Source organism: Salvelinus alpinus, chromosome 1 (assembly GCF_045679555.1).
Source record: "Salvelinus alpinus chromosome 1, SLU_Salpinus.1, whole genome shotgun sequence".
In the NCBI taxonomy this organism is placed as follows: Eukaryota; Metazoa; Chordata; class Actinopteri; order Salmoniformes; family Salmonidae; genus Salvelinus; species Salvelinus alpinus.
The window spans coordinates 114,561,596-114,574,414 of record NC_092086.1 but is presented as its reverse complement, the minus strand read 5'-3'; the positions used below and the strand labels follow the sequence as shown (position 1 = coordinate 114,574,414).

At 42.1% G+C, this 12,819-nt stretch overlaps 1 protein-coding gene across 3 annotated transcripts in view; it reads right to left on the bottom strand.

Moving 5' to 3' along the window:
• The window catches only part of LOC139539247 (myosin heavy chain, embryonic smooth muscle isoform-like), a 75,421-nt gene that overhangs the window by 33,886 nt on the left and 28,716 nt on the right, over positions 1-12,819 (bottom strand). For all 3 annotated transcript variants that reach the window (XM_071342116.1, XM_071342126.1, XM_071342123.1), the window contains exons 2-3: positions 3,858-3,949; positions 3,103-3,324 (exon numbers count right to left, since the gene is read on the bottom strand). In XM_071342116.1, the coding sequence (XP_071198217.1) occupies positions 3,103-3,144 (42 nt within the window). In that variant the 5' untranslated portion in view covers positions 3,145-3,324; positions 3,858-3,949. The remainder of the gene's footprint in view (positions 1-3,102; positions 3,325-3,857; positions 3,950-12,819) is intronic.

Here is a 12,819-nt window from a genome sequence, read left to right as displayed (position 1 = left end):
TAGAGTAGACAGAGACCCCCCCCCCCAGCACGTAGCCATATGGTGCAGAGTTAGGGAACACGGCCTGACCCAGATCTCATACAATCCTGTTCTACTGTAAACCCTGTCTGTGAACGTTCCGTATGTGTGTTAAAGATGGTGCCGCTAATGCCGTCGCTAATATAATGTTCCCACTAATATGGACTCCTCTCCGTGATCCACAGATTCATCCCTGGTTAGGGAATATTGGCCTCTAAACATAACAACATCAGGCAAAAGCCTGTTTTAATTGATATTGTTTACAGATGGTTTGTCATGGGGAGGCCAATGCCTTTCAATATCATCAGAAAAATTACTCACTATACACAGTTAAATGTGTGTGTGTGTGTGTGTGTGTGTGTGTGTGTGTGTGTGTGTGTGTGTGTGTGTGTGTGTGTGTGTGTGTGTGTGTGTGTGTGTGTGTGTGTGTGTGTGTGTGTGTGTGTGTTTATATGTCAAACAAGCTAAAAGTTGTCAAATCCTTCATTAATGTGAATATATAATGAATGAACCTATTAGTGGTAAATAGTGGCCTGGCTGTTTGACATGCACATATTTTAGGGTGACACAGTAAGGAGCATTCAGCCCCTGGCAATCTGCTTGGCAATATGGTGTGTTGTTCTTCTCCTTGTAAATAACATTGTTTCTCTGCCACCAGTGACTGTTCTGTTCTGTTCTGTTCTGTTCTGCTCTGTTCTGTTGTGCTCTGTTCTGTCTGCTCTGTTCTGTTCTGCTCTGTTCTGTTCTACTCTGTTCTGTTCTGTTCTGTTGTGCTCTGTTCTGTTCTGTTCTGTTGTGCTCTGTTCTGCTCTGCTCTGTTCTGTTCTGTTCTGCTCTGCTCTGTTCTGCTCTGTTCTGTTGTGCTCTGTTCTGTTCTGCTCTGCTCTGTTCTGTTCTGTTCTGCTCTGTTCTGTTCTGTTCTGCTCTGTTCTGTCTGCTCTGTTCTGTTCTGCTCTGTTCTGTTCTACTCTGTTCTGTTCTGTTCTACTCTGTTCTGCTCTGTTCTGTTGTGCTCTGTTCTGTTCTGCTCTGTTCTGTTCTGCTCTGCTCTGTTCTGTTCTGTTCTGCTCTGTTCTGCTCTGCTCTGTTCTGTTCTGTTCTGTTCTACTCTGTTATGTTCTGTTCTACTCTGTTCTGCTCTGTTCTGTTGTGCTCTGTTCTGTTCTGTTCTGCTCTGTTCTGTTCTGCTCTGTTCTGTTCTGTTGTGCTCTGTTCTGTTCTGCTCTGTTCTGTTCTACTCTGTTCTGTTCTGTTCTACTCTGTTCTGCTCTGTTCTGTTGTGCTCTGTTCTGTTCTACTCTGTTCTGCTCTGTTCTGCTCTGCTCTGTTCTGCTCTGTTCTGCTCTGCTCTGCTCTGTTCTGCTCTGTTCTGTTCTACTCTGTTCTGTTCTGTTCTACTCTGTTCTGCTCTGTTCTGTTCTACTCTGTTCTGCTCTGCTCTGCTCTGCTCTGTTCTGTTCTGCTCTGTTCTGCTCTGCTCTGTTCTGCTCTGCTCTGTTCTGTTCTGCTCTGCTCTGTTCTGTTCTGCTCTGTTCTGTTCTGCTCTGTTCTGTTCTGCTCTGTTCTGTTCTGTTCTGTTCTGCTCTGTTCTGTTCTGTTCTGCTCTGTTCTGCTCTATTCTTCTCTGTTCTTTTCTGCTCTGCTTTGTTCTGTTCTGTTCTGTTCTGCTCTGCTCTGCTCTGCTCTGCTCTGCTCTGCTCTGTTCTGCTCTGTTCTGTTCTGTTCTGCTCTGTTCTGTTTTGTTCTGTTCTGTTCTGTTCTGTTCTGCTCTGCTCTGTTCTGCTCTGCTCTGTTCTGTTCTGTTCTGTTCTGTTCTGCTCTGTTCTGCTCTGTTCTGCTCTGTTCTTCTCTCCTCTGCTCTGTTCTGTTCTGTTCTGCTCTGTTCTGTTCTGTTCTGCTCTGCTCTGTTCTGCTCTGTTCTGCTCTGTTCTGCTCTGTTCTGCTCTGCTCTGTTCTGCTCTGTTCTGCTCTGTTCTGCTCTGTTCTGTTCTGTTCTGCTCTGTTCTGTTCTGCTCTATTCTGCTCTGTTCTGTTCTGCTCTGTTCTGTTCTGTTCTGTTCTGTTCTGTTCTACTCTGTTCTGTTCTGTTCTGCTCTGTTTTGCTCTGTTCTGCTCTGTTCTGTTCTGTTCTGCTCTGTTCTGTTCTGTTCTGCTCTGTTCTGCTCTGTTCTTTTCTGTTCTGTTCTGTTCTGCTCTGTTCTGTTCTGCTCTGCTCTGTTCTGTTCTGTTCTGCTCTGTTCTGCTCTGTTCTGCTCTGTTCTGTTCTGTTCTGCTCTGTTCTGTTCTGTTCTGTTCTGCTCTGTTCTGTTCTGTTCTGCTCTGTTCTGCTCTGTTCTGTTCTGTTCTGTTCTGCTCTGTTCTGCTCTGTTCTGTTCTGTTCTGTTCTGCTCTGTTCTGCTCTGTTCTGCTCTGTTCTGTTCTGTTCTGTTCTGTTCTGCTCTGTTCTGCTACGCTGTACTTCAGAACAATCTGACGGTGAAACATATTATAAATGAACCTCTCACTCTTTTGTTTTCTCCCAAGCATATGACTTCTAGTTAACACAGGGTTTTGACAGAAATATATACGATAATTCTGATGTTCAGAATAGACTGTTGTTTCTCTACGGAGTTCATATCCAACCGTACGAAACACGAGACAGACACGAGACAGACTGATTCTGTGAATTATCATAATTTCCTCAGGAAAAAGGGACAGGTCGTGAAAAGAGACAGATTCCAGATGTTTCCATACATCTGGCTGAGTATACATCTATGATAGGACACTGTTCCAGGAACAGATGTGCAGACAGACGTTCCATACAGCTCGCTATACATATCAGGGATGAAGCTGACAACAGTTCTGTTCAGATACACCAGTTATATTCTACACGTAGCTAACGTTCCCTTTGTGCAAATCTCAGCTTTATTATATCTTATTGGATAAAGAAATGGTCCAAATAATGATTTTATAAAATAAATGTATACGTTCATGCAATTGACAAACGACTAAGCATTTGAAAGTTTATTTTTGGAGAATAGATCCTGTTAGATGGATGAACAGCGAGATGGAGAGAAAGAGGGCAAAGGTTAAGGGTTTAATTACCATGTTATTGTCTTGGTGTTCGTGTTCACTCGTCCCCTGCATGTTGTGGTGGGTGACCCCTGTAGGAGAAGTCCTGCAAGTCGGTACCTCAGAGCGTCTCTCTCTCTCTCAGTATGTCCTGTAGGGAGTGACAGGGCCTGCTGCAGTTACCTCAGTCTGTCTGCCCGGGTTGCTTTCTCTGATATACACACCTGCAGCTCCACGTTGGGCACGCAACAACCCCTAAACACACACACACACACACAGGGTTAGTATGTTGGCATACACTGTACAGCAACCACTACACACACACACAGGGCCCAATGTTACATAGGAACAGAATTGAAGGGCCAAAGCCCCCCCCCCCCTCATAGATACACTCAATATGGCCGCCAGTCCATCTGTCACAGAATTGACTTAAATGTGAATTTTGGTTCTAGAAATGCAATTTCTATAGTTAGCATATGAACATATTAGCTAGCATACAATGATTAGAGTGCATCAATATGATGGGCTGCCGCTAGGGCAGTGTTTCCCAAACCCAAAGAGGTAGACATTTTGTTTTTTTTGCCCCTAACTCTACACAGCTGATTCAAATGATCAAAGTTTAACGATTAGTTGTTTATTTGAATCGGCTGTGTAGTGCTAGGGGGGGGGACACAGAACGTGCACCCCTTGGAGTCTCGAGGACCGAGTTTTGGGAAACCCTGGCGTAGACATAAAACCAAAATAAACTAGAGATAAAAAAAAGGCCAACCGAAGTTTACAGTACTCACAGTACAAGCCTCTCTGTTTCGAGCCTCTGACCTCTGACCCTCCGTCACGCAGCTCAGTTCAGCAGCTCAAGTTTGTTCAAACCTCTTTCAGGCTGAAACACAAGGGGGGGGGGGGGGGGGAAAGAGACGGTTTAATGTTTTATCTTTAATAAGGACTCCAACACTTAGGTAAGACTTAAAGGAAGAGCATTAACGCCCCTCTGGGCACACACCGGTTGAATATCAACGTTGTTTTAATGACATTACATTGTACGAACGTGGAATAGACGTTGATCTGACGTCTGCGCTCAGCGGACAGTGTGTCCCCGAGCCACAATGTTGTCATAGACATAAAGACTGTAAAACAGCACTTGTCAAGTCAATGACCAATCCTCCATAACAGAACACTTCTAGAACACAATACTAGCCAATAGGAATGAGTTCACGTGAAGGCAATTTTATTTCACTATTATAACCCTCTCAATACAGTCAAATGGTTTTTTACTAGATTACTTAGTAGTTTTTCATGTTGTCTGTCTATAATTTTTGTAATGACTTGGTGCTGCCTATCTTGGCCAGGACGCTCTTGAAAAATAGATTTTAAATCTCAAATGAGCCCTTCCTGGTTAAATAAAGGTTAAATAAATAATAAAAATGCCGGATGGGTGTTGTTTCATACTGTCCCCACCAGAGGGCAGTATTTAATCATCTCTACACAGTTGATGAGTGGCAAATAAATGGTAGAACCTGACATTGTGGCTTTGTAGAGATGTGACATCTTATCCAAAGGAAAAAAGTAACATTACTGCTGTTTTAACAAAGTCTCCCATAATGATCGTATGACAGCAACCTGCACAGAGATCATATTAAATTCCTTTACCAAGATCAATGATTTTCAGGCATGTGACTACGATCCCACAGTCCATTCAATAGTTGTAATATGTAATGATATGTGTATCTGCCACTATGGACGGCCACAACTACAGGACAATCAGGAAAGCATGGACATCCAGGGAAAACATCCACAAAGCTGATAAGGATACAGATACTGATTATACTAATACAGATACTGATTATACTAATACAGATACTGATTAAACTAATACAGATACTGATTATACTAATACAGATACTGATTATAGTAATACAGATACTGATTAAACTAATACAGATACAGATTATACTAATACAGATACTGATTATACTAATACAGATACTGATTATACTAATACAGATACTGATTATACTAATACAGATACTGATTAAACAGACACATGAAAACATCCACGGTACAGACATGATTTCTCCATTTGATTTGATTACTTTATCATTAATAATAAAATGGCTAAATTGATGCATATCTATCAAATGAATATATCAAACCACGATTAGGCAAAAACAGGAAAACAGGATTGAGACTAAAAATATATTTATTTCCGTCAGGAAGTAGCCAATATCCATCCATGAATTGCAGTAATTACATAGAAGAATAGTCACGGTGGATATGTGGTCGTAGCTGCTTGGCTAAAACACAGCACACAGGCTTTCAGTGATTAGGGGCCGAGTTTCATGCAGATCCACTCTGTGTGAGCGCGCCGTGTGTGTGCCTGCGTTCGTGTGTGTGTGTGTGTGTGTGTGTGTGTGTGTGTGTGTGCGTGCGTGTGTGTGTGTGTGTGTGTGTGTGTGTGTGTGTGTGTGTGTGTGTGTGTGTGTGTGTGTGTGTGTGTGTGTGTGTGTGTGTGTGTGTGTGTGTGAGTGTGTGTGTGTGTGTGTGTGTGTGTGTGTGTGTGTGTGTGTGTGCGTGCGTACGTGCGTGCGTGCGTGCGTGCGTGCGTGTGTGTGTGTGTGTAAATCTGTTGGCATCTGCTGAAAGGATAAACAAAAAGCAGCGAAGCCTCATTAACCTTTTGTTTATATGGCGTTGGAAACGAGGTCTACCCAGCATGCAGCAGTGATATACACCCACACACACACACACACACACACACACACACACACACACACACACACACACACACACACACACACACACACACACACACACACACACACACACACACACACACACACACACACACACACACACACGGCGGGCTCACGCAGAGCTGATCGCCAGCTGTCAAGCAACTCCGATTAGATGCTTAGAAATATTAATTGTGGATGTATTTAGAATTACAGCTCACTCCATCATTGTGAGTGAATACTGTTCTAAATATTTTCCCAACGCATATCTATGTTTTATTAGCATCCATGTTATGTACATCACATCTATTAGTATTTATTAAGGATCCCCTTTAGTAACCTGACAAGGCAGCAGCTACTCTTCCTGGGGTTTATTATGGATCCCCTTTAGTAACCTGACAAGGCAGCAGCTACTCTTCCTGGGGTTTATTATGGATCCCCTTTAGTAACCTGACAAGGCAGCAGCTACTCTTCCTGGGGTTTATTATGGATCCCCATTAGTTCCTGCCAAGGCAGCAGCTACTCTTCCTGGGGTTTATTATGGATCCCCTTTAGTAACCTGACAAGGCAGCAGCTACTCTTCCTGGGGTTTATTATGGATCCCCATTAGTTCCTGCCAAGGCAGCAGCTACTCTTCCTGGGGTTTATTATGGATCCCCATTAGTAACCTGACAAGGCAGCAGCTACTCTTCCTGGGGTTTATTATGGATCCCCATTAGTTCCTGCCAAGGCAGCAGCTACTCTTCCTGGGGTTTATTATGGATCCCCATTAGTTCCTGCCAAGGCAGCAGCTACTCTTCCTGGGGTTTATTATGGATCCCCATTAGTTCCTGCCAAGGCAGCAGCTACTCTTCCTGGGGTTTATTATGGATCCCCATTAGTTCCTGCCAAGGCAGCAGCTACTCTTCCTGGGGTTTATTATGGATCCCCATTAGTTCCTGTCAAGGCAGCAGCTACTCTTCCTGGGGTTTATTATGGATCCCCATTAGTTCCTGTCAAGGCAGCAGCTACTCTTCCTGGGGTTTATTATGGATCCCCATTAGTTCCTGCCAAGGCAGCAGCTACTCTTCCTGGGGTTTATTATGGATCACCATTAGTTGATACAGATACCGATACTGATTACACTGGTACTGATGCTGATTACACTGGTACTGATATTGATTACACTGATACTGATGCTGATAACACTGGTACTGATATTGAAGGAGTAAGATGCTTGAGTTGAGAGAGATACGGTATATCTCACCCAATGGTTGTCGAGATAGAGATATACGGTATATCTCACCCAATGGTTGTCGAGATAGAGAGATACGGTATATCTCACCCAATGGTTGTCGAGATACTGAGATACATGTACATCAAAACTGAGGCTATTCTTCAGTGGGGCTGTGACAATAGAACGTGATAAGTGAGGACAATACCGTACTGAAGGATAACTGACAAACCTAGACCCCAACACCAAGGAGTGTCCAACACTGTCTCACTGACTCTACTCTCATTGATGTTTGTCTTGGCAACAGAATACATATTTGTTACGGATACATAACAGAACTGAAAGCACTGGGTGGCTGTCTATGGGAAAATATCTGATGTACAGCTCTCAAATATGTCTCCCTTTCGAAAGAAAAACAAAGGTCCAATTGGGATTTGGAAAGTAAACTTACTTAATCTAATAAGGTCTATTGATCTGCAGTGAGGCATTTCATTACGGCACTGTGACATTGGCACCTTGTTCTCAACTAGCTTACCTGGTTAAATAAAGGTGAAATAAAATAACATACAAAAACCTTGGCATCACTCTGAGCACTGATGGAAACGGCCAGCTTTCCCAGAACACGATGACACACTCTTGGCTTGAACTGAATCAACTAATGTGCCTCAACTCGTCTTGTCTGGGATGACAAACATCAGGTGATCACCAAGAAGAATGAGGGGGGATTGGTAAAATGAATCACAAGGACATGCACATTCTCAGCCTTGTGGATATTGTTTATACTGTACTTAAGATATATTGTTTATACTGTACCTAAGATATATTGTTTATACTGTAGTTAAGATATATTGTTTATATTGTACTTAAGATATATTGTTTATACTTTCCTTAAGATATATTGTTTATACTTTCCTTAAGATATATTGTTTATACTGTACTTAAGATATATTGTTTATACTGTACTTAATATATATTGTTTATACTGTAGTTAAGATATATTGTTTATACTGTACTTAAGATATATTGTTTCTACTTTCCTTAAGATATATTGTTTATACTGTCCTTAAGATATATTGTTTATACTGTACCTAAGATATATTGTTTATACTTTCCTTAAGATATATTGTTTATACTTTCCTTAAGATATATTGTTTATACTGTACTTAATATATATTGTTTATACTGTCCTTAAGATATATTGTTTATATTGTACTTAAGATATATTGTTTATACTGTCCTTAAGATATATTGTTTATACTGTACTTAATATATATTGTTTATATTGTACTTAAGATATATTGTTTATACTGTCCTTAAGATATATTGTTTATACTGTACCTAAGATATATTGTTAATACTGTACTTAACATATATTGGCAGCGTGAATAAAGTAAAGAAAAAAGGTTGATTGACTTCCTACTATCAATAAAAACATTCGATAGCCTGAAAATGTCCCAAACCTATATTTACAGATCATAATTTAATACAGGTAAATGCTTTGAAACTCATTAATTCTAAGCTATCAAGCCCCCTGAAAGCTGTCAGTCAGTTTGTGTTCTGTTGGCAGCTTTGAGCCACACCGAGCACCAATTCCACATTTACATCCATCATTCACATCAGGTATTGTGAAGATTATAGTTTGTCTGTTTTAAAATGTTAAAAAATCAATACAGTACATGTACTCTAAGATGTTGTGGTCACATGTATGAAAGGAAAACATCATTTGTGAGGAGAGATATGAAAACCACAAAGTGTCCTGAAAGCTGTCAGTCAGGTTCTGTGATGTTAGCATTCCTGAGCCCCACCCAGGCACCACTTCCACATCCTGGGACTAGCAGGGTTCATACGAATCTACACACTGGATATGTTGTTAGTGAGGACTTAAATAGTTCAAAAATAGTTCTACAAGCTAAGAATCCTCCAACTCAGCATGGCTGGAATTTTAAGAGACCTTTCTTACAAAATATATACACAATATCGACCACTACTCTTCTTTTATAAACTTGTTTTAGATACTGTTGTCTTTTCTGTGTGTGGTCATACTATATATACACTGATAGACAAGCACCAACAGGATTGTGTTTACCTTCTGCCCTGAGGCAGAATATGCTGCTGTCATAACATACAGGCTATTTCAATATCTATGTAATTACACTGCTAAAATCTAAAGCAGGAACAAAATAGCATTTCATCGAGTCACCCAGGTCTCCCTGTACCTGAAACAGGGGAAACCATAACAGGTAATCACCTGAAATCAGGTTACACCTGTCCAGAACCAACTGTTATAAAAGTGTGGATCCACTCTAAAATCAACAACAACAGGCTTAGTTCCACAACCAGCTGTAGCTTTGACAACAAACTATTTACTTATCTAGTTTAATGTTAGCTGGTTTACCACAAGCAGCTAGCGTAATAAGCCTACAGGAACGCAAACAAATCATCTTGAACCAAGCACCTTCCAAAATCAAATCAAATGTTATTTGTCACATGCGCCGAATACAACAGGTTTCACCATACAGTGACATGCTTACTTACAAGCCCCTTAACCGACAATGTAGTTTTAAGAAAATCCCTAAAAAAGAGATAAGAATAACAAATAATTAAAGAATAAGAGCTATATTTTCACAGGTTGCTGTTTATTGTAATGAGTCTTGCCCTGGAGGCAGAACCAAACGAGTTCCCCTCAAGGCTTCCACATGCTTCGGTTTTGGACTCGGCTAGGCAGAACCGAACGAGTTCTCCTCAAGGCTTCCACATGCTTCGGTTTTGGACTCGGCTAGGCAGAACCGAACGAGTTCTCCTCAAGGCTTCCACATGCTTCGGTTTCGGACTCGGCTAGGCAGAACCGAACGAGTTCTCCTCAAGGCTTCCACATGCTTCGGTTTTGGGCTCGACGAGTGTGCTCGCGTAATACCATAAAAGACATTCGCTTGAAAAATTAGAAAAGACGGCAATAGTATTGTTTGTCCACCTTGAGACGCCGTAGCCAGTATACATACACAGCCTCAAAAATACAGTCTGAATTAATCTAAGATTTAAAAAAAAATAATGACAGATTTCTTGAGTTGATGTTTTTGCCGAGGAGATCTTAGTCGCACAATTTTACATCTAAGATGTTTTGGTGCCGTTTTTCTCAAGTGAAAAATATGTGCATTGAAAACTAGTCATCTCTCATTGAATGACAACAAACACTTAATTGAAGAATCCCTACTGTTGGTGTTTGTGGGTTGTAGGTGACTACTCTGTGTCTGTGGGTTGTAGGTGACTACTCTGTGTCTGTGGGTTGTAGGTGACTACTATGTGTCTGTGGGTTATAGGTGACTACTATGTGTCTGTGGGTTGTAGGTGACTACTATGTGTCTGTGGGTTATAGGTGACTACTATGTGTCTGTGGGTTGTAGGTGACTACTATGTGTCTGTGGGTTGTAGGTGACTACTATGTGTCTGTGGGTTGTAGGTGACTACTCTGTGTCTGTGGGTTGTAGGTGACTACTCTGTGTCTGTGGGTTGTAGGTGACTACTATGTGTCTGTGGGTTATATGTGACTACTATGTGTCTGTGTGTTGTAGGTGACTACTCTGTGTCTGTGGGTTGTAGGTGACTACTATGTGTCTGTGGGTTATAGGTGACTACTCTGTGCCTGTGGGTTGTAGGTGACTACTCTGTGTCTGTGGGTTATAGGTGACTACTATGTGTCTGTGGGTTGTAGGTGACTACTATGTGTCTGTGGGTTATAGGTGACTACTCTGTGTTTGTGGGTTGTAGGTGACTACTATGTGTCTGTGGGTTATAGGTGACTACTCTGTGCCTGTGGGTTGTAGGTGACTACTCTGTGTCTGTGGGTTATAGGTGACTACTCTGTGTCTGTGGGTTATAGGTGACTACTCTGTGTCTGTGGGTTGTAGGTGACTACACTGTGTCTGTGGGTTATAGGTGACTACTCTGTGTCTGTGGGTTGTAGGTGACTACTATGTGTATGTGGGTTATAGGTGACTACTATGTGTCTGTGGGTTGTAGGTGACTACTATGTGTCTGTGGGTTGTAGGTGACTACTCTGTGTCTGTGGGTTGTAGGTGACTACTCTGTGTCTGTGGGTTGTAGGTGACTACTATGTGTCTGTGGGTTATAGGTGACTACTCTGTGTCTGTGGGTTGTAGGTGACTACTATGTGTCTGTGGGTTATAGGTGACTACTCTGTGTCTGTGGGTTGTAGGTGACTACTCTGTGTCTGTGGGTTGTAGGTGACTACTCTGTGTCTGTGGGTTGTAGGTGACTACTATGTGTCTGTGGGTTGTAGGTGACTACTCTGTGTCTGTGGGTTATAGGTGACTACTCTGTGTCTGTGGGTTGTAGGTGACTACTCTGTGTCTGTGGGTTGTAGGTGACTACTCTGTGTCTGTAGGTTATAGGTGACTACTCTGTGTCTGTGGGTTGTAGGTGACTACTCTGTGTCTGTGGGTTGTAGGTGACTACTCTGTGTCCTTTGGGTTGTAGGTGACTACTCTGTGTCCTTTGGGTTATATGTGACTACTCTGTGTCTGTGGGTTGTAGGTGACTACTCTGTGTCTGTGGGTTGTAGGTGACTACTATGTGTCTGTGGGGGAGCTGGTTGCTGTGTGACATGACACCCTTCCTCTGCCATGACCTCTCTAAACTGTAGCAATAAAAACTGATTTAAGAAATAGATAAGAGAGTCTGCTAAATGACTAATATGAACGACAGATTTTTACCGTGTCAGTTCGGGATCTGATAGAGCAACCTTTCGGTTACTGGCCCAACGCTCTGAGTCTGCACAGCTATGATCTGTTAGTCATAACATTGTAATGTCTGAACTAAGAAAGAGTCCCTCCCAGCACATAAATGATATCCACTAACTAACTGGTCTTTTAGCCAGGTGCAGTCAGAGGTTGACCTGATACAGCAGGTTTGGCTGGTAGTATTGGTTGAGGAGCCACAGACAGAGAACCAATCAGCATGCTTGTCAGTCAGTACTATAGAGTCAGCCCTGTCCTGTTGTCAGTCAGTGGTTCTATAGTCTACCTGTTGTCAGTCAGTGGTTCTATCTGTTGTCAGTCAGTGGTTCTGTAGTCTACCTGTTGTCAGTCAGTGGTTCTATAGTCTATCTGTTGTCAGTCAGTGGTTCTATAGTCTACCTGTTGTCAGTCAGTGGTTCTGTAGTCTATCTGTTGTCAGTCAGTGGTTCTGTAGTCTATCTGTTGTCAGTCAGTGGTTCTATAGTCTACCTGTTGTCAGTCAGTGGTTCTGTAGTCTACCTGTTGTCAGTCAGTGGTTCTGTAGTCTACCTGTTGTCAGTCAGTGGTTCTATAGTCTATCTGTTGTCAGTCAGTGGTTCTATAGTCTACCTGTTGTCAGTCAGTGGTTCTGTAGTCTATCTGTTGTCAGTCAGTGGTTCTGAAGTCTACCTGTTGTCAGTCAGTGGTTCTGTAGTCTACCTGTTGTCAGTCAGTGGTTCTGTAGTCTACCTGTTGTCAGTCAGTGGTTCTATAGTCTATCTGTTGTCAGTCAGTGGTTCTATAGTCTACCTGTTGTCAGTCAGTGGTTCTATAGTCTATCTGTTGTCAGTCAGTGGTTCTATAGTCTATCTGTTGTCAGTCAGTGGTTCTATAGTCTACCTGTTGTCAGTCAGTGGTTCTATAGTCTACCTGTTGTCAGTCAGTGGTTCTGTAGTCTATCTGTTGTCAGTCAGTGGTTCTATAGTCTACCTGTTGTCAGTCAGTGGTTCTGTAGTCTATCTGTTGTCAGTCAGTGGTTCTATAGTCTATCTGTTGTCAGTCAGTGGTTCTGTAG